Source organism: Bombina bombina, chromosome 7 (assembly GCF_027579735.1).
Source record: "Bombina bombina isolate aBomBom1 chromosome 7, aBomBom1.pri, whole genome shotgun sequence".
In the NCBI taxonomy this organism is placed as follows: Eukaryota; Metazoa; Chordata; class Amphibia; order Anura; family Bombinatoridae; genus Bombina; species Bombina bombina.
In genome coordinates, this window is record NC_069505.1 from 524,719,941 (window position 1) to 524,742,526 (window position 22,586).

Here is a 22,586-nt window from a genome sequence, read left to right on the forward strand (position 1 = left end):
AAGAAGGAGAATTCCTTCAGACCAGTTCTGGATTTAAAAATATTGAATCGTTATGTAAGGATACCAACATTAAAAATGGTAACTATAAGGACTATTCTGCCTTTTGTTCAGCAATGGCATTATATGTCCACAATAGATTTACAGGATGCATATCTGCATATTCCGATTCATCCAGATCACTATCAGTTTCTGAGATTCTCCTTTCTAGACAAGCATTACCAGTTTGTAGCTCTGCCGTTCAGCCTAGCAACAGCTCCAAAGATTTTTTCAAAGGTTCTCGATGCCCTGCTATCTGTAATCAGAGAGCAGGGTATTGTGGTATTTCCTTATTTGGACGATATCTTGGTACTTGCTCAGTCTTCACTTTTAGCAGAATTTCATACAAATCGTCTTGTGTCATTTCTTCAAGAACATGGTTGGAGGATCAATTTACCAAAGAGTTCATTGATTCCTCAGACAAGGGTAACCTTTTTAGGTTTCCAAATAGATTCAGTGTCCATGACTTTGTCTCTGACGGACAAGAGACGTCTGAAATTGGTTTCAGCTTGTCGAAACCTTCAGTCTCAATCATTCCCTTCGGTAGCCTTATGCTTGGAAATTCTAGGTCTTATGACTGCTGCATCGGACGCGATCCTCTTTGCTCGTTTTCACATGCGACCTCTTCAGCTTTGTATGCTGAACCAGTGGTGCAGGGATTATACAAAGATATCACAGTTAATATCTTTAAATCCGATTGTACGACACTCTCTGACGTGGTGGACAGATCACCATCGTTTAGTTCAAGGGGCTTCTTTTGTTCTCCCAACCTGGACAGTGATCTCAACAGATGCGAGTCTGACAGGTTGGAGAGCTGTATGGGGGTCTCAGGAGTATTGGGAATCTCAGGAGGTGAGATTACCCATCAACATTTTGGAACTCTGTGCGATTTTCAGAGCTCTTCAGTCATGGCCTCTTCTGATGAGAGAATCATTCATTTGTTTTCAGACGGACAATGTCACGACCGTGGCATATGTCAATCATCAAGGGGGGACTCACAGTCCTCTGGCTATGAAAGAAGTATCTCGGATACTTGCTTGGGCGGAATCCAGCTCCTGTCTAATTTCTGCGGTTCACATCCCAGGTGTAGACAATTGGGAAGCGGATTATCTCAGTCGCCAGACGTTACATCTGGGCGAATGGTCTCTTCACCCAGAGGTTTTTCTTCAGATTGTTCAAATCTGGGGTCTTCCAGAAATAGATCTGATGGCCTCTCATCTAAACAAGAAACTTCCCAGGTATCTGTCCAGATCCAGGGATCCTCAGGCGGAGGCAGTGGATGCATTGTCACTTCCTTGGAAGTATCATCCTGCCTATATCTTTCTGCCTCTGGTTCTTCTTCGAAGAGTGATCTCCAAGATTCTAAAAGAGCGTTTGTTTGTTCTGTTGGTGGCTCCAGCATGGCCTCACAGGTTTTGGTATGCGGATCTTGTTCGGATGGCTACTTGCCAACCTTGGACTCTTCCGTTAAGACCAGACCTTCTATCTCAAGGTCCTTTTTTCCATCAGGATCTCAAATCATTAAATTTGAAGGTATGGAGATTGAACGCTTGATTCTCAGTCATAGAGGTTTCTCTGACTCCGTAATTAATACTATGTTACAGGCTCGTAAATCTGTGTCTAGGAAGATATATTATCGAGTCTGGATTTATATTTCTTGGTGCTCTTCTCATCAATTTTCCTGGCATTCTTTTAGAATTCCTAGAATTTTACAATTTCTTCAGGATGGTCTGGATAAGGGTTTGTCTGCAAGTTCTTTGAAAGGACACATTTCTGCTCTTTCTGTGTTGTTTCACAGAAAGATTGCTAATCTTCCTGATATTCATTGTTTTGTACAGGCTTTGGTTCGTATAAAACCTGTCATTAAGTCAATCTCCCCTCCTTGGAGTTTGAATTTGGTTTTGGGGGCTTTACAAGCTCCTCCGTTTGAACCTATGCATTCTCTGGACATTAAATTACTTTCTTGGAAAGTTCTGTTCCTTTTGGCCATCTCTTCTGCTAGAAGAGTTTCAGAGTTATCTGCTCTTTCTTGTGAATCTCCTTTTCTGATTTTTCATCAGGATAAGGCGGTGTTGCGGACTTCATTTAAAATTTTACCTAAAGTTGTGAACTCTAACAACATTAGTAGAGAAATTGTGGTTCCTTCATTGTGTCCTAATCCTATGAATTCTAAGGAAAGATCGTTGCATTCTTTGGATGTAGTAAGAGCTTTGAAATATTATGTTGAAGCTTCTAAAGGTTTCCGAAAGACTTCTAGTCTATTTGTTATCTTTTCCGGTTCCAGGAAAGGTCAGAAGGCCTCTGCCATTTCTTTGGCATCTTGGTTAAAATCTTTGATTCATCATGCTTATGTCGAGTCGGGTAAAACTCTGCCTCAAAGGATTACAGCTCATTCTACTAGGTCAGTTTCTACTTCCTGGGCGTTTAGGAATGAAGCTTCGGTTGATCAGATTTGCAAAGCAGCCACTTGGTCTTCCTTGCATACTTTTACTAAATTCTACCATTTTGATGTGTTTTCTTCTTCTGAAGCAGTTTTTGGTAGAAAAGTACTTCAGGCAGCTGTTTCAGTTTGATTCTTCTGCTTATAATTTCAGTTTTTTTCATTATAAGATTAAAACTTTATTTTGGGGTGTGGATTATTTTTTCAGCAGAATTGGCTGTCTTTATTTTATCCCTCCCTCTCTAGTGACTCTTGCGTGGAAGTTCCACATCTTGGGTATTTATTATCCCATACGTCACTAGCTCATGGACTCTTGCTAATTACATGAAAGAAACTATATAACATAATTTATGTAAGAACTTACCTGATAAATTCATTTCTTTCATATTAGCAAGAGTCCATGAGGCCCACCCTTTTTTGTGGTGGTTATGATTTTTTTGTATAAAGCACAATTATTCCAATTCCTTATTTTTTATGCTTTCGCACTTTTTTCTTATCACTCCACTTCTTGGCTATTCGTTAAACTGATTTGTGGGTGTGGTGAGGGGTGTATTTATAGGCATTTTGAGGTTTGGGAAACTTTGCCCCTCCTGGTAGGAATGTATATCCCATACGTCACTAGCTCATGGACTCTTGCTAATATGAAAGAAATGAATTTATCAGGTAAGTTCTTACATAAATTATGTTTTTTACTCTGGCATGACATAGAAGAAGAATCATGCCTTGAGTCTGATGATCTTAGCAGTAGTAACTAAGATCCATGTTTGTTCTCTCAAGTTTTACTGAGGAAGTACAGGAGAAATCTTCAATATGGGGGAACGTTTTCTTGCTGCAAGCAGTATCAAGGTATGTGCAGTCATTTACATTCTGAGGAGACCTGAATATCAGACATATTTCCCATGCGGGGAAAGGGTAAGCAGTATTCCTTATATAAAAAAAAAAAAGGGTGGTACTGTAGTAACCTGTGTATTATTATCCCATTCAAGATAACATGGGATACTTAAGGGCTGGTTTTAGACACTGGGGCAGCCTAGGAAACACCTAATGTTACGATTATGGGGACTTTAATTTTTCTGTGGGGTTCACATGGCATGTTCATTACAAAAAAGCAGTGTGTGCATATTTTTATTGTTGAAACGCTTCCCATGCGGTTTTCTCAAGTTGTCGGTTCATCAGACATGATGGGCGGGGCCTAATTTCGCGCTTCAGTGCGCAGTTCGTTTCTTGAGAGGTAGCAGCCATTAGCTCCGGTTGGAACCAGACTGTGAGGCTGTATTTTGGAGTGGGACCAGATTGTTTTGACAGGTCTTGGGGGCAGGTAGGCACAACAGCGGAGCTGTGGCAAGGTGCAGAATCCATTAAGTGAAAATTGTCTGCATATCGTTTTTTACTGCCTAATTTACTAAAAATAAGATTTAACTCTCCTATTACTTGTAGTGCAATATCCGATAGCACATTAGGCTCTCATATCAACAAAATTATTAATTTTGAATATCGTTTTAACGACTTTGCAAAACAGTGTACACTTTTTATTCTTAAAGGCGCAGTAACCGTTTTTGTGCTGAATTGTTTTTTTCACATATAATAAAGATTGGGAACGACTTGTGCTGTTATTACTAGTCTGTATAACATGTCTGACATGGGAACTCAGTGTTCTATATGTTTAGAAGCCATGGTGGAACCCCCTCTTACATTGTGCCCTTCTTGTACTGAAAGGGCCTTACACTGTAAGGATGACATTTTAAATAAAGAAAGTGGGCCTCAGGATGGTTCTCAGTCTGCAGAGAATCAGGATATGCCATCTAATTCTCCCCAAGTGTCACAACTTTTAACACCCACACAAGCGACGCCAAGTACTTCTAGTGCGTCTACTTCTTTTACTTTGCAAGATATGGCTGCAGTTATGTCTACTACCCTTACAGAGGTATTGTCTAAACTGCCAGGTTTGCAGGGTAAATGCCATAGGTCAGATATTAATGTAGATACTGAACCCTCTGACGCCTTAGTGGCTATTTCCGATGCACCCTCCCAATGCTCTGATTTGGGGGTTAGGGATTTTATGTCTGAGGGAGAACTTTCAGAGTCAGGAAATGTATTACCTCAGACAGATTCGGACTTTGTGTCCTTTAAATTCAAATAAGAACACCTCTGCTTATTGCTCAGGGAGGTTCTGGCGACTCTGGATGATTGTGACCCAATCACGATTCCCCCAGACAAATTGTGTAAAATGGACAAATATTTGGAAGTACCTACTTACACGGATGTTTTTCCGGTTCCTAAGAGAATTTCGGAAATTGTTAAGAAGGAATGACACCATGTGGGACTTCTGGCAATTGATTCCCAAGGTGGAGAGAGCTATATCTACTTTAGCTAAACGTACAACTATACCCATTGAGGACAGTTGTGCTTTTAAAGACTCTATGGATAAAAAATTAGAGGGTCTTCTAAAGAAAATATTTGTTCACCAGGGTTTCCTCTTATAGCCTATAGCTTGCATGGTTCCAGTAACTACTGCAGCTGCCTTTTGGTTTGACGCCCTGGAAGAGTCTCTGAAGGTTGAGACACCTTTAGAGGACATTTTAGACAGAATTAAGGCACTTAAACTAGCAAATTCTTTTATGACTGATGCTGCTTTTCAACTTGCAAAATTAGCAGCGAAAAACGCAGGCTTTGCCATTGTAGCGCGTAGAGCGTTATGGCTAAAGTCATGGTCTGCTGATGTATCGTCTAAATCTAAGCTTTTATCTATTCCCTTCAAAGGTAAGACCCTATTCGGGCCGGAGTTGAAGGAAATAATCTGACATTACTGGAGGTAAGGGTCACACCCTACCTCAGGACAAGCCCCTCAAGATGAGGAGTAAACAAAATAATTTTCGTTCCTTTCGAAATTTTAAAGGAACATCCTCTGCTTCCTCTTCCTCCACTAAGCAGGAAGGGAACGTTGCTCAACCCAAGGCGGTCTGGAGACCTAACCAGGCCTGGAATAAAGGTAAACTAGTCAAAAAGCCCACTGCTGCTACCAAGACAGCATGAATTGGCAGCCCCCGATCCGGGACCAGATCTAGTAGGGGGCAGACTCTCTTTCTTTGCTCAGGCTTGGGCATGGGATGTACAGGATCCCTGGGCATTGGAAATTGTGACCCAGGGGTATCAGTTGGAATTCAAGGACTTCCCCCCAAGGGGAAGATTTCATCTTTCACGATTGTCTGTAGACCAGACAAAAAGAGAGGCGTTCTTACACTGTGTAAAAGACCTCTACACCATGGGTGTAATTTGCCCAGTTCCAGATCGGGAACAGGGGCAGGGGTTCTATTCAAATCTATTTGTGGTTCCCAAAAAAGAGGGAACCTTCAGACCGATTTTAGATCTCAAATGTCTAAACAAGTTTCTCAGAGTCCCATCGTTCAAGATGGAAACTATTCGTACAATTTTGCCAATGATCCAGGAGGGTCAATACATGATCACGGTGGACCTGAAGGATGCGTACTTTCACATTCCTATCCACAAGGATCATCATCAGTTCCTGCGATTTGCATTTCAGGACAAACATTATCAGTTTGTGGCCCTTCCCTTCGGGTTGGCCACGGCTCCCAGGATCTTCACGAAGGTTCTAGGGTCTCTTCTAGCGGTTCTCAGGCCGCGAGGCATAGCGGTGGCGCCCTATCTGGATGATATCTTGATCTAGGCGTCAACCTATCATCTGTCCAAATCTCACATGGACATTGTGTTGTCATTTCTGAGAACTCACGGTTGGAGAGTGAATGTAGGAAAGAGTTCACTAGTTCCACAGACAAGAGTTCCATTCCTGGGAACTCTGATCGACTTGGTAGACATGAAAATATTTCTGACAGAAGTCAGAAAATCAAAGATTCTAAATACTTGCCGGGCTCTGCAGTCCATTCATCGGCCATCAGTGGCTCAGTGTATGGAAGTCATCGGACTAATGGTAGCAATGGATATCATCCCGTTTGCTCGCTTTCATCTCAGATCATTACAACTGTGCATGCTCAGTCAGTGGAATGGGGATTATGCAAATTTATCTCCTCAGATAAATCTGGACCAAGAGACCAGAGAGACTCTTCGGTGGTGGTTGTCGCAGGACAATCTGTCCCAAGGGATGTGCTTCCGCAGGCCATCTTGGGTAATAGTAACGACGGATGCCAGTCTTCTGGGCTGGGGTGCAGTCTGGAATTCCCTGAAGGCTCATGGTGTGTGGACTCGGGCGGAGTCTCAATTGCCAATCAATATTCTGGAACTGAGAGCGATATCCAATGCGCTGCTAGTGTGGCCTGAGTTGGCTTTGGCCAAATTCATAAGATTCCAGTCGGACAATATCACGACTGTGGCATATATCAATCATCAGGGGGGGGGGGAACAAGGAGTTCTCTAGCGATGATAGAAGTATCAAAGATAATTTGATGGGCGGAGGCTCACTCTTGCCATCTATCTGCAATCTATATCCCAGGAGTAGAAAACTGGGAAGCGGATTTTCTAAGTCGTCAGACTTTTTATCTGGGGGAGTGGGAACTCCATCCGGAGGTGTTTGCAGCCTTGACTCATCAATGGGGCACACCGGAATTGGATCTGATGGCATCTCGACAGAATGCCAAACTTCCATGCTACGGGTCCAGGTCAAGGGATCCCCAGGCTGTACTGATAGATGCTCTAGCAGTACCTTAGTCGTTCAACCTGGCTTATGTGTTTCAACCATTTCCTCTCCTTCCTTGTGTGATTTCCAGAATAAAACAGGAGAGGGCTTCAGTAATTCTAATAGCGCCTGCGTGGCCACGCAGGACCTGGTATGCAGATCTAGTGGATATGTCGTCTCTGCCACCGTGGAGACTGCCATTGAGAAAGGACCTTCTCATTCAAGGTCCTTTCCAGCATCCAAATCTCACTTCTTTGCAGCTGACTGCTTGGAGATTGAACTCTTGATTTTATCTAAGCAGGGTTTCTCTGAGCCGGTCATTGGTACCTTGATTCAGGCTCGCAAGCCGGTCACTAGAAAAATTTACCATAAGATATGGCGTAAATATCTTTCTTGGTGCGAATCCAAGGGTTACTCATGGAGTAAGATTAGGATTCCTAGGATTTTGCCTTTTCTCCAAGAAGGATTGGAGAAGGGATTATCAGCTAGTTCCTTGAAGGGACAAATTTCTGCTTTGTCAATTTTGCTTCACAAGCGTCTGGCAGATGTCCCAGATGTTCAGGCATTTTGTCAGGCTTTAATCAGAATCAAGCCTGTGTTTAAACCAATTGCTCCGCCATGGAGTTTGAATTTAGTTCTTAATGTTCTTCAAGGGGTTCCGTTTGAACCCATGCATTCCATAGATATTAAACTGTTATCTTGGAAAGTTTTGTTTTTAGTAGCTATTTCTTCGGCTCGAAGAGTTTCTGAGCTTTCTGCGTTGCAATGTGATTCCTCTTATCTTATATTCCATTCTGATAAGGTGGTTTTGCGGACTAAACCTGGATTCCTTCCTAAGGTTGTTTCAAATAAGAATAATTATCAGGAAATTGTGGTTCCTTCCTTGTGTCCTAATCCTTCCTCTAGGAAGGAACGTTTGTTACATAATTTGGATGTGGTTCGCTCCTTAAAATTTTATTTACAAGCGACCAAGGATTTACGTCAAACATCTTCCCTGTTTGTTGTTTGTTCTGGGAAGCGTAGGGGTCAAAAAGCTACGGCTACCTCTCTCTCTTTTTGGCTGAGAAGCATCATCCGCTTGGCATATGAGACTGCTGGACAGCAGCCCCCTGAAAGGATTACGGCTCATTCCACTAGAGCTGTGGCTTCCACTTGGGCTTTTAAGAACGATGCTTCTGTTGAACAGATTTGTAAGGCTGCAACTTGGTCCTCCCTTTATACTTTTTCCAAATTTTCCAAATTTTATACTTTTGCTTCTTCTAAGGCTATGTTTGGGAGAAAGGTGCTTCAAGCAGTGGTGCCTTCCGTTTAGGTTCCTGTCTTGTCCCTCCCTTTCATCCGTGTCCTAAAGCTTTGGTATTGGTATCCCACAAGTAAAGGATGAAACCCGTGGACTCTGTATATCTTGTAAAAGAAAAGGAAATTTATGCTTACCTGATAAATTAATTTCTTTTACGATATACCGAGTCCACGGCCCACCCTGTCATTTTGGGACAGGATTTATTTTTTTATAAACTTCAGTCACCTCTGCACAGGGAGGAGCTATATAGCAGCTCTGTGTGTTGCTCTTTGCCACTTCCTGTTAGCAGGAGGAATATATCCCACAAGTAAAGGATGAAACCCGTGGACTCGGTATATCGTAAAATAAATGAATTTATCAGGTAAGCATAAATTTCCTTTTTTGTTCAGGCTCTGTCCAGAATCAGGTCTGTGTTTAGACATTCTGCTCCTTCTTGGAGTTTGAATTTGGTTCTGAAGGTTTTGCAGGGGCCCCCGTCCGAGCCTATGCATTCTCTTGACATTAAGGTTCTTTTTCTACTAGCCATTGCTTCGGCACGCAGTGTCTCTGAATTAGCGGCCCCTGTCTTGGAAGGTTTTTTTTCTACTAGCCATTGCTTCGGCACGCAGAGTCTCTGAATTAGCGGCCTTGCAATATGAGCTTCCTTACCTGGTTTTCCATGCAGATAAGGATGTACTTCGCACTTTACTCTGATTTCTCCCTAATGTTGTGTCTGATCGCAACATTAATCAGGAAATTGTGGTTCCTTCTTTGTGTCCTAAACCTTCTTCTTCGAAGTAACGGTTACTTCATAACTTGCATGTGGTTCGAGCCTTGAAATTCTATCTTCAGGCTACGAAGTATTTCAGACAAGCTTCAGCCTTGTTTGTTGTCTATTCAGGGAAGCGCAAGGGGTAGAAGGCTTCTTCTACTTCCCTATCCTTTTGGCTGAGGAGCATGATGCGTTTGGCTTATGACACAGCAGGACATAAGCCTCCTCAGAGGATTACGGCTCACTCAACTAGAGCTGTGGCTTCTTCTTGGGCCTTTAAGAATGAGGCCTCTATAGAGCAAATTTGTAAGGCAGCTTCCTGGTCCTCCTTACATACTTTTAAAAAGTTTTACAAATTTGACGTTTTTGCTTCGGCTGACGCAGCTCAGAATAGGGTCCGCCTCCTTTTTACCCTTCCGTTTTTCATTCAGTGTCCTCTAGAGCTTGGGTATTTGCTTCCCACAAGTAATGAATGAAGCCGTGGACTCTCCTCGTATTAGATGGAAAACATAAATTATGCTTACCTGATAATTTAATTTCCATCGTTACGAGGAGAGTCCACGGCTCCCGTCCGGTTCTCCGTTGGGCGGACTTAAATTTCTTTTGTTTTTTTTTCTGGCACCTTTTATACCCTGATATTTCTCCTATTTCTCCTTGTTCCCTTGGCAGAATGACTGGGGGATGAGGGGAGTGGGGGAGGTATTTAAGCCTTTGGCTGGGGTGTCTTTGCCTCCTCCTGGTGGCCAGGTTCTGTATTTCCCACAAGTAATGAATGAAGCCGTGAACTCTCCTCGTAACGATGGAAATTAAATTATCAGGTAAGCATAATTTATGGGGTTTTTCTTTCATGATTCAGAGCATGCAATATTAAGCAACTTTTCTAATGTACTCCTGTTATCACATTTTCTTCGTTCTCTTGGTATCTTTATTTGAGAAAACAGGAACGTAAGCTTCCAAGCCGGCCCATTTTTATCTCGGCATCTGGGTACAACTTGCTGATTTGTTACTAAATGTACCCACTAATCAGCAAGCGCTATCCTGGGTGCTGAACAAAAAATGTGCCAGTTCGTAAGCTTACAAAAGAATTGATAATATTAGTAAATTATAAAGTTGCTTAAAATTGCTGCTCTATCTGAATCATGAAATAAAAAAATTTGGTTCAGTATTCCTTTAACATAAGGGTGGGCAATTATCGGCCCTCCAGATGTTATGGACTGCACCTCCCATAATGCTCTTTCAGCCATAATGCTGGCAAAGAATCATGGGAGATGTTGTCCATAACATCTGAAAGGCTGATAATTGCCCACTCCTGCTTTAACAAATTTTTACAATGAGGTGGGAAGCTGAACAGTTTTTTCTCTATTTCATGCCAGACAATTTAGATAAAATGATTATGCTGTCTGAACTAATAAAGGGATACAAAACCCAGATTTTTCTAGCTTATTTCTTGCTTTGTTATACAATGTTGCAAAACACTGCTGCCATAGACTACTAAAGAGACGTGCACACTCCTGAGCGCTTATGAGCCTACCTAGTTTAATTCTTCAATAAAAGATACCAAAACAACGAAGCAAATTTGATCATAGAAGCAAGTTGGAAAATTGTTTAAAATTGCATGCTCAATCTCAATCATGAAAGATTAATTTTGACTTGACTGTCCCTTTAAGGGTTAATTTCCCTATACAATTTGTTTTTTGATCCATCTGTCACTCTTTCTGTTTATCTTATATTAAGTCTGATTTCGTATGTCTCCGCAGTTATTATGAAATTCCGTACAGACAAGGGACGAGAGCCCCAGCCAAACGCCTATAGGGAAGATTCAGAGCTGCTGCTTCAGATCCGAAACGACTTGCTGGACTCTTTGGGGGTCAGTCCAGACCTCTTGCCAGATGATTTTGCAAGGTAACCATAATGCTCAGCTGGTATTGGTCAGTTTCCTGGATGTTAGGTTTAAGAAAAAGTGGGAGGCGCAGAGGGTGTCTAGCCTCTTTTCTAGTAAGCTCCTCACTGGCTTAAAACACAAAATAAGAATAGTGCAATTACAAGTGAAAAGGGCGCTTTGCAGCAGACACTTTAGATTTAAAGAGATATACCAGTAAATCACAATAATGCATATAATTTTAAAATATTTTATAAGAATAATTAATAAAATGAAATAGCAACAGCATATGATATATACTCAAAATTAATCAGAGACGTCTCCCTTTAGTTCGCTAGCTTAAAAGTTCCAAAAAGTTAAAAAGCCACCTTATCCAGACATTTCCTTTTGCAGACAATACGACTTAATTTGCCAAAAACTTTTAACGCTGTATCAGCGTAATTGCACAGTTCCAGTGTTTCACTGTCACAATATTCTCCTACCAGCTATTTACTGGATTTTGGAAACAGAGCCGCATCGGCTAAACATGTTAATAAAAACCTCTTTAACGTTACCTCACCATGGTATATATCGTACCACGCCAAGACTGCAATCCCTCCTTGGAAGGGAAAAACGAGCAGCTCCTCGCAGCGTTGTACACTCTTTGAGTAGTGATTTCCTGCTGCTTTGTTTGAGTCACCTGTGTGTGTGATTGGTAATGTGGTCGAACATCTGACCTGTAGATGTCCTCGGATTGGTCCAAAGTCGCTCTTTAAGTTTAAGGCTTCTATTTTAATGTAGTTTGTCACAGGCTTGACAGATATTGGCTTGCAAATATCACAGTGACACCCCACAGTCCTCGACGGGTTTCACCTGTGTATCTTGATTAAGCCCTACAAAATGGGCGAAACGCATTGAGGACTGTGGGGTGCCACTGTGATATTTGCAAGCCAATATCTGTCAAGTCTGTGACAAACGACATTAGGGACAGTTATAAATAGGTCACTAGAGTGTGCAGCCAATGGCTGTGTAGAATATAACCGTGTTCTGCTCTTCTATTTCTAACAAGAACTGAAGAGCTGACAATTTCACAATGGAATTACATGAAAAGGGGATAGAATAAATAATGACAGTATATTGCAGAGGTTTTTTTTATATATAAGATTTAACATTTTATATTATCATCTGAAAGTGTTTAATTTCCCTTTTAAAAATCTGTAATTTTTCCAAAGACTCTCACTATTTGGAGGAACGAATCCTGGCTTTAGTCTGCAGACAACAAGGCTTAGTCGTAAAGTTAGTATAAAATGCATTATTTTGCCGTTATTATCGGTTAAAGCCAATTAAGGGCAAATATGTAGCATAGTTAGCCTTGATAAGTCATCAGGGTGCATTTTTATGTTGAGAATTAGAAATTGCTCAATTTTCACAGCTAACTTACATGAAAAGGGGCAAAATAAATAATGAAAATATATTGCAAAGTTGTTTCATTACTCTAAACATTTTATATACAAATCTCAAGGTCTTTACTGTCCCTTTAAATGGCTGATCTACAAAGTAAAGTAGTCCAAGGGGAGTGACATTTTTAAAATTAGGGGTCAGTCCCAAGTAAGAACAAAGTGTCCTAATGGCAGTATCTTGTTTAATGCATTAAAGGGTCGGTTCTGTGTAGGGGTAAAGTGACCTAATGACAGTGACATGTTTAATGGGTTAAAGCAGACATCCTCAAACGTGGCCCTCCAGAGGTTTTGGAACTACATTTCCCATGATGCTGATATGCTTGCTGAGCATCATGGGAAATGTAGTTCCAAAACCTCTGGAGGGCCAAGTTTGAGGATGTCTGGGTTAAAGGGTCAGTCCCATATAGGTGCCAAGTGACCTAATGACAGTGATATGTTTAAAGGGACAGTGTGCTATAATTTTGTTTCTGCCCTTTTAATGTATTCCCAATGTAATTTAGTTTACCTGCAGGAGTGTATTAAATTGTATTCACAAATATAATTTACCTTTATTTTGACATTTAAAATAGTTGATTTTGCCTGCTGTATCCCCACCTTTACTGAAAATGTAAATACTTTTAAAGGGACAGTACACCCACACATTTTCTCCCCTTTAAATTATTCCCAATGATTCATTTTACCTGCTGGAGTGTTTTAAATTGTTTACAAGTAGCTCCTTTACCCTTATTTTGGCATTTTAAATTGTTGATTTAGCCTGTGGTTTCCCAACCTATACTGAAAGTTTCTATACTGGAATATATTCTATTGAATAGCCTAAGTAAACACAGCCAGCAGAAGAGATTACACTCTCAGTGGGGTGCAGGATAGTTAAGTAATACAATTATAATTTTCCATTGTTCTCTCTCCATTGTTCTAAAAGCACAAAACCAGCTACTTCATATATACAAATAAACCGAAAAATGCAATTTCTCATATACAGCTGGTATAACAAGTCATTGAAAATACATTCATATAAAACAATTTTACAGTGTACTGTCCCTTTAAGTAACAATTTTAGAAAAACGATGTAAACAAGAAGGTTATATCCCTGGCAATCATCGATTCCTTTACAGTATTTGCCCTTACCCTTCCATGAATCAGCCGCTCTTTCTGTAAAGAAGTATTTATACAAATTACTTCTTAAAGGGACTTAATACTCATATTCTAAATCATTTAAAAGAGATGCAGCATAACTGTAAAAAGTTGACAAAAAATGTCACCTGAGCATCTCCATGTAAAAAAGAAAGATATTTTACCTCAAAGTGTCTTCAGTTCACCAGAGTAAGTGCTGGGTAAACAGTTATACTTCAGCTGCTGTCCAGCTGCACGTTGAGAGAGAAAAAAATAGCCAATCAGCACCAGCAGTGCTGAGGGTCATGCTTTGCCTTTGCTGTGATCTCATGAGATTTCACTGAGATCTCGTGAGATTTCATAGAACTTACTTAAACTGAATAGGAAAATAACAAGACTGTGCCTGCACATTACAGATGCACACTCTCTAGCAAGTCCTGGGACAAGCATCCTGACTGGCTGCTTAAAGTCTCTTTACAGTGGGGTGTGAATACTTAGTAGATTTGAGGTAAAATAGCTTCCTTTTTTAACCTAGAGATGTTCAGTTGATATTTTCTAGTCAGCTTTTTATAGCTATGCTGCATCACTTTCATGTGCTACAACATTTGGGTATCATGTCCCTTTAAAGTGAATGTAAACTTTGACAAATGTGTGCCCGGTTTTTAAAAATTCTATTAAAATTAAAGTTTACATTTCAGCAGTTTGGTTAAAATACTTACCTTTTCTTCTTGACAGCCAGAGCAGCGATTTCCCCCGCCTGAGGCGACGTCTCTTCTTACGTCAGAAATGAAGAATCTGGCTTCCTCCAATCACGGCTTCCCCGCCAGAGCAAACATTGCCTGATACCATGCCGTGATTGGAGGAAGCCGTATTCTTCATTGCTGACGTATGAAGAGACTTGCGGCAGGTGGGGGAGTCGCTGATCGCAAGAATAATAGGTAAGTATTTTAACCAAATTGCTGAAATGTAAACTTTGAATGAAAGTGCCCTTGTTTTTCCATCTTAATGGGAGGAGAGTTCACAGCTTCATTCATTACTTGTGGGAATTTAGAACCTGGCCACCAGGAGGAGGCAAAGACACCCCAGCCAAAGGCTTAAATACCTCCCCCACTCCCCTCATCCCCCAGTCATTCTTTGGCTTTTATCACAGGAGGTTGGCAGAGAAGTGTCGGAAGATTCGGAGTAGTCTCTTATGGAGGGTAGTACTCTTTGGAATGGGACTGGAGTTTTAAGTAATCCTGTCAGCCTCTCAGTGAGAGCTTGGATGAAAGTTAGAGTCCGGAGATGCAGGGAGAGTCTTTCTGCGAAACCATTCAGACTCAGATTAACAGCTCCATAAGCAAATAAGTGTTGAGGAGTTTCACTGCCTGCTTTCTGCACTCAAGTCCATGTCAGGAGCGATGCTACTACCCTGTCACACTTGAAAGGCTGTGTTCCTGTTCCACAGCATAGATTCTGGTAAGACTGTTTCATTTATACACATTTGATAACCCAAGAAGACAGGGTCACAGTGTGTCTCCTTTTATCTGTATAGAATCAAGGGTTAATATCCTCGGAAAGGGGGAGATTTATACATGATATTCTTTATTGTGTTTAATGCAGCAACATGTGTGAGATGAGGCTCTGTCAATGTGTTAACAGTCAGGTTTCCTTAGAGAGATATCGACACAGCCTTTTTTGGCACATTTTCTCGTTAGTGCAGGGGTAGTCCTGCATGGCACTCTATGAGACCAGGTGTGGCCTCTTTAACTTTCTCTTTCTTGACTGGTGGTTGCAGGAGACTAAGCATTTTCTCTGTGGTCCGGGTCATAGGAGGTGGTGAGTGCCCCGGCCATTGGGGTATAAAGGTGCCATTTAATTTCTATCTAGTCTTTAATAAAAGTGCAAGCTATGGTGGACTCGGATATGTTAGAGGGTACTCCCTCTTTAACCAAATCTGATAATTGTGTTTATTATGAGAAGATTCCGGTTGATCCGCCTGCTTATCTATGTTCCACATGCTTTTATAAAATTGCAATATCTAAAAAGAATAAGATATTTAGTACAACTGAGCCGTCCACCTCTGAGGGTTCTCCTTCCCGCGAGGTGCATTCCCTACATTTAATCTCTGATTACACATGCAGCTCCCCAGGGCATTACTAATCCTCCCGAGGGAGGGGCACTTTGGCCGCCAGATTTCGCTGTTAAGCAGTTAAACGGCGGTCTCTGCGACCTTCAATGCCTTACCATGCCCTGCTAAGCGCAAGCGAAAGATGAAACATAGCTATCCGTCCCAGGGGTTATCTACTCCGTTGGATGTCTCTAATAGATTATCCGCTGATGAAGACGACTCCGACTCTTCGGAGGACGCTCATTCTGGGTCGGAATCGGCGACATCTAGATCTCCGGCTGCGGAGGACTTTAAGATGGAGCATTTGCGCTTTCCATTGAAAGAGGTGCTTGCTATGTTAGAGGTTCTGGAACCAAAACTTCCAGAGGAATCTTCGATCCCTAAGCTAGATAGGGTTTACGAGGACAGGGTGGTGCCTCAGACTTTCCCGGTCCACGTTAAGATGACTAATATTATTAAGAACAAATGGGAGAAACTTGGCTCGTCCTTTTCTCCCCCTACTTCTTTTTAAAAAACTGTTCCCCGTTCAGGACTCTCAGCTTGAGCTGTGGGGGGCCATCCCTAAGGTGGATGGTACTATCTCCACGCTCGCTAAGCGCACAACTATCCCGCTCGAGGATAGCTCTTCGTTCAAGGAGCCCATGGATAAAAAATTGGAATCCATGTTGAGAAAGATGTTTCAGCTCACAGGGTTTGTTTTTCAACCAGCAGCGGTGGCTGGAGCTGCTACCTACTTGTGTGACGCTCTGTCAGCTATGGTCGAGGTGGAGACTCCCCTCGAGGAGGTACAGGAACAAATTAAGGCCTTAAGGGTAGCTAATTCCTTCATCTGTAATGCAAATATGCAGATTATTCATCTAAATGCCAAGACATCAGGTTTTTCTGTTCTAGCCCGTAGCGCTCTGTGGTTAAAGTTGTGGTCTGCTGACATGACTTCAAAGTCTAGATTACTATCCCTTCCGTTTCAGGGGAAAGTTCTTTTTGGTCCAGTCCTGGACTCTATTATATCCACGGTCACGGGAGACAAGGGTGCGTTCCTACCGCAGGATAAGAAGAATAAGCCTAAGGGGTCTACTTTTTGTCCCTTTCGTTCGGACAAGTCCCAAAGCCAGCAACCGAGCAGTCTAAGGGATCTTGGAAACCAGCTCAATCTTGGAACAAAGCAGAGCAAGACGGCCGCCGAGACAAAATCGGCATGAAGGGGTGGCGCCCGATCCGTCTCTGGATCGCGTAGGGGCAGACTATCTCTTTTTGCGGAGGCTTAGCTGAGAGACGTTCAGGTCCCTTGGGTTCTGGAGGTGATAGCCCAGGGTTACAGAATAGGGTTAAAGACTCATCCACCCAGGGGCAGATTCCTCCGGTCAAACCTATCGTCAAGACCAGAAAAGTGAGATGCCTTTCTAGAGTGCGTAAGGGATCTCTCCTCTCTTGGAGTAATCGTACCAGTATTTCTGGCAGAAAGAGGTCTTGGGGGGTATTATTCAAACCTTTTCGTGGTCACAAAGAAGGAGGGCACTTTTCCTCCGATTATAGACCTAAAGTACCTAAACAAGTTTCTGTCGGTCCCATCGTTCAAGATGGTGACTATCAGGTCTATTCTGCCCCTAGCTCAAGAGGGACAGTTAATGTCTACAATAGATTTTAAGATGCTTACCTTCACGTGCCATTCCACAAGGATCACTTCGGGTTCTTAAGATTTGCATTTCTGGACCAACACTTCCAGTTTGTGGCCCTACCGTTTGACCTGGTGACTGCCCCAAGAGTCTTTACGAAGGTTCTTGGAGCGCTGCTTGCGGTGGCAAGAGCCAGAGATATTGCAGTGGCACCTTATCTGGACGACATCCTGGTCCAGGCTCCGTCCTACAGTCTTGCAGAAGACCATTTTAGGGCTCTTCTGCTTCTCCTTCGATCTTATGAATGGAAAATAAATTTAGGAAAGAGTTCCCTGGTCCCAGCAACAGAGTGGAATTCCTGGGCACGATAATAGATTCCATATCTATAAAGATATTCCTGACAGATCTGAGACGTTGCAAGATTGCGTCCAGCTGTCTTGTCCTTCCGACCTCCTCAAGGCCATTTGTGGCCAGGTGTATGGAGGTGATTTGGCTCATGGTATCCAGCATAGATGTCATTCCATTTGCCAGGTTCCATCTCAGACCTCTTCAGTTGTGCATGTTGAGACAATGGATTGACGATCACTCAGACCTATTCCAACAGATCTCTCTGGACAACCGAACAAGGGAATCCCTCTCTTGGTGGATCTGTCCGGGCCAACTGTCTCAGGGAACATCCTGCTTGAGACCATCCTGGGAGATTGTGACCACGGGCGCAAGTCTGTCAGGATGGGGAGCTGTTTGGGGTGCCAGGAAGGCACAGGTCAGGTGGACTTGAGAATAGTCGCTTCTACCGATCAATATTCTGGAACTTCGAGCGATCTTCAACGCTCTGAGGGCTTGGCCCCTTCTTGGGTCATCCCGATTAATCGGATTCCAGTTGGACAACATTACCTCTGTGGCCTACATCAACCATCAGGGGGGAACAAGAAGCTCCCTAACCATGAGAGAAGTTTCTCGGATTCTGGAGTGGGAGGAGACCCACAACTGTTCGCTGTCAGCTATCCACATTCCGGGTGTGGACAACTGGGAAGCAGATTTTCTCAGCAGACAATCGTTTCATCCGGGGGAATGGTCTCTCCATCCCGAAGGTGGTTGCAGAGATCTGCATCAGATGGCGGACACCGGAGATAGACCTCATGGCGTCCAGACTCAACTTCAAGCTACCCAGATAAGGGTCACGGTCCAGAGATCCCCAGGCAGAGCTGATAGATGCCTTAGCGGTTCTTTGGGAGTTCAACCTAGTCTACATATTTCCACCATTGCCACTTTTACCTCGAGTAGTGGCCCGCATCAAGCAGGAGCAAGCTTCGGCTTTTCTAATTGCCCCGTCGTGGCCGCGGAGGATGTGGTTTGCGGAACTGGTGGGGATGTCATCATCTCCTCCATGGAGGTTACCTTGTCGCAGAGATCTGCTGGTTCAGGGTCCCCTGTCTACATCAAAATCTCGATTCTCTGAGGCTGACTGCGTGGTGATTGAACACTTAGTCCTAGCCAAGAGAGGTTTTTCTGAGCGAGTGATTGATACTCTCATTCAAGCCAGGAAGCCAGACACTCGTCGCATCTATCATAAGGTGTGCAGGATTTACTTGTCCTGGTGTGAGGAATGTGGATATCCCTGGCACAAGGTTAGGGTATCCAGGATCCTGTCCTTCCTTCAGGATGGGTTGGAGAAGGGACTTGCTCCCAGTTCATTAAAGGGACAGATTTCGGCTTTATCTGTACTGTTGCTCAAGAAGCTTGTGGAGCCTCCTGATATTCAGTCCTTTGTTCAGGCTCAGTCTAGGATCAGGCCTGTCTTTAGAAATTCCGCTCCCCCTTGGTACTTAAGATTTTGCAGAGGGCTCCGTTTGAGCCTATGCATTCGCTTGACATTAAAATTCTTTCCTGGAATGTTCTATTCCTACTGGCTATTGCATTGGCACGCAGAGTCTCTGAGTTGGCGAGAGAGGTTTTGCAGGCTGTGGTGCCCTCAGATTAAGGTCCGCCTCCTTTTGCCCTCCAGTTTTTTTCATTCAGTGTCCTCTAGAGCTTGGGTATTTGTTTCCTGCAAGTAATGAATGAAGCTGTGGACTCTCCTCCCATTAAGATAGAAAACATAAATTATGCTTACCTTATAATTTCGTTTCCATCTGGGGGAGGAGAGTCCACGGCTCCCGCCCGTTTCTCTAGTGGGCAGACCTAAATTTATTTTTGTTCTTCTGGCATCATTTATACCCTGATATTTCTCCTACTGTTCCTTGTTCCCTTGGCAGAATGACTGGGGGATGAGGGGAGTGGGTGAGGTATTTAAGCCTTTGGCTGGGGTGTCTTTGCCTCCTCCTGGTGGCCAGGTTCTTAATTCCCACAAGTAATGAATGCAGCTGTGGACTCTCCTCCCACAGATGGAAATGAAATTATCAGGTAAGCATAATTTATGTTTTAATAGGATTTTTAAAAACCCGGCACACGTTCGTCAAAGTTTACATTCACTTTAATCTGTGGCCCTATAACTTAGCTCCACTTCTGCCCTGCCTTGCTAGATTTATCTGCAAAATGTATTTTGTGACGTCCAACATATGGTTGTCAATCACACTGACAGCGTCGTATCTGTTCATCTCTGTTTACGTCTCACACCTCCTGCGCTTGTCTCGTTTTCCAGCTACTGCTTCTCTGAGATGGCTCCTGTCTGCGCAGTGGTAGGAGGAGTCCTTGGTCAGGAGATAGTTAAGGTAATTATTTTTTTTTTGCATTCCTTTAAACAAGAGCAAAAAATCACACATTTTTATTTTAACTTATTATACAAAGATACAAAACTAATGATGACATCACTGTTTTTTGTTTATTCCAGGCACTCTCCCAAAGAGACGCACCACACAATAATTTCTTTTTCTTTGACGGAATTAAAAGCAATGGCATTGTTGACTGTTTGGGTTCCAAATAATTAGAGGTTACAGACGCCGAATGGTCAATGAGAGAAGGCACACCTTCGTGTCCGGATCTACGCCACACACCATCATTTATCTCTGTTTCCCTCACAACACATCTCTTGCAGTCCTGTATTACATTGTTTCTCAACCACGGTCCTTAAGTAGCCCCCAACAGGCCAGGTTTTCATTTATAGTGTACAGGTGAAATAATCAGCTGATAGGTCAGAGCAAGTTAGTAACCATGGTTACTGATCAGCTGATTACTTCACCTTTGCACTGGTTCAGCTATGATGAAAATCTGGTCTGTTGTGGGTTACCTGAGGACCGCGGTTGTGAAACACTGCTGTATTATACTAATAAATATCTCCCTAGACAATATTAATGGGTTTTTTTTTTTTTTTTTTTTTTTTTTTTAAATGTTTTTGTAAAGAAAAAGGCAATTTGCAATTAAACGATTGTCCTAAATATTTTGCTGACATGGGACTGTCCCACTAACCTTAAACATCCTAAGCTCCCTATTGTTATGGATGATAGAAATCAAGAATGCAAAATACTATTAACTCTGTACTGTGTAAGATTTGTTCAGTAAAATGAGTTATTGTTGACTATGTCGTCTTCTAGGACATTTGGTTAAAAAAAAAACAATGTTTAATCCCATTTGACCTGTAGGGAATTTAAAGGAATATGAAACTCATATTTTGTTCTTTCAGGTCTCAGACACAGCATGCAATTGTAAGCAACTTTCCAATTTATTCTCTTGGAATCTTTATTTGAAAAAGCAGGAATGTAAGCTTAGGAGCCTGCCTGTTTATGGTTCAGCACCTGGGTAGCGGTTGCTGATTGGTTTCTAAATGTAGCGCTACCCAGGTGCTGAACCAAAAATGGGCCGGCTCCAAAGCTTACATTCCTGCTTTATCAAATAAAGATAGCAAGAGAATGAAGAAAAATTGATACTAGGAGTAAATTAGAAAGTTGCTTAAAATTGCCTGCTCTATCTGAATCATAAAATAAAAAATATGGGTTTTAAAGTTGCAAAAAAAAACAGATTAAAAAAAAGTATTCCCCTCCCGATTGATCAAATTTGCTATTTCTAGGGTTAATGTACTTATTAATTTTAGAATCAATTTATCAGGAAAAATTAAATAATGGCAAACTGCGTTACGAATTTGTCAGCACAAATGAGTTTCTCCTTTTTTTTTTTTTTTTAATATATATTTTTGTAACTTTAATAGAAACACTGGTAGCTCAAAGAGGAGATCTCAGTTGTATGTTTGATAAAATATGATTCTGGATTTTCTAAAATGTTAATGTTATCTGCAATTGTTTTGTATTTGTTTTTTTGCAATAAAAAATTGCTGTTTGTATAGACGTCTGTTATTACAATATTTTTTTATTTTATTTTGCTTTTTCCATTTTCACTTCAGTTTAAGGTTTTAAGCTGCTTAAAGGTATGTTAAACTGAAATGTAATTGTTGTCTTGCACATGAGAGCAGCAATTAAAGGGACAGTTTAGTCAGAATTAAACGTTCATGATTCAGATAGGGCATGTCATTTTAAACAACTTTCTAATTTACTTTTATCATCAAATTTGCTTTGTTCTTTTGGTATTTTTTGTTGAAAGCTAAATCTAGGTAGGCTCATATGCTAATTTCTAAGCCCTTGAAGGCCGCCTCTTATCTCAGTGCATTTGACAGGTTTTCATAGCTGAGATAAGGGGGCAGTCTGTAGAGGCTTAGATACAAGGTAATCACATAGGTAAAAAGTGTATTTATATAACTGTGTTGGTTATGCAAAACTGGGGAATAGTAAATAAAGGGATTATCTATCTTTTTAAACAATAACATTTTTGTGTTTACAGTCCCTTTAAATATATATTTTTCATAAAAATTGATCATTTACAGCTGTTTTGGTTTTTTTTTTTTGTAAACAAATATTTAGGCGCAGTTTATCATTCAGTTAACAATTCTGTTATAAGAATGAATCCCAAGTAGGAACATACCCCAAAAGCATAACAAAAATAAACAACATATTTATTAAACTACTGCCTAAAAAATATAATGCATGTTTTCATAATTTAAATGTACCCCTTAAATGGAAAGACTCTCTTAAAGGGACAGTCATGTCAAAAATAAACTTTCATGATTCAGATAGGGCATACAATTTTAAACAACTTTTCAATTTACTTTTATCAATTTTGCTTTGTTCTCTTTGTATTATTAGTTAAAAGCTAAACCTAGGTAGGCTCATATGCTAATTTCTAAGCCATTGAAGGTCACCTCTTATCTGAATGCATTTTGACATTTTTTCACAACTAGAGGATGTTAGTTCATGTGTGCCATATAGATAATAGT

General features: G+C 41.6%; 1 protein-coding gene across 1 annotated transcript in view; it reads left to right on the forward strand.

Moving 5' to 3' along the window:
• SAE1 (SUMO1 activating enzyme subunit 1) overlaps positions 1 to 21,599 on the forward strand; it is a gene marked incomplete in the record, with an annotated part of 154,229 nt that extends 132,630 nt beyond the window's left edge. Inside the window, 3 exon segments of the mRNA XM_053721822.1 lie at positions 10,933 to 11,077; positions 19,968 to 20,037; positions 20,157 to 21,599. Of these exon segments, the coding sequence (XP_053577797.1) occupies positions 10,933 to 11,077; positions 19,968 to 20,037; positions 20,157 to 20,249 (308 nt within the window).
• Between the last annotated feature and the right edge of the window lie 987 nt (positions 21,600 to 22,586).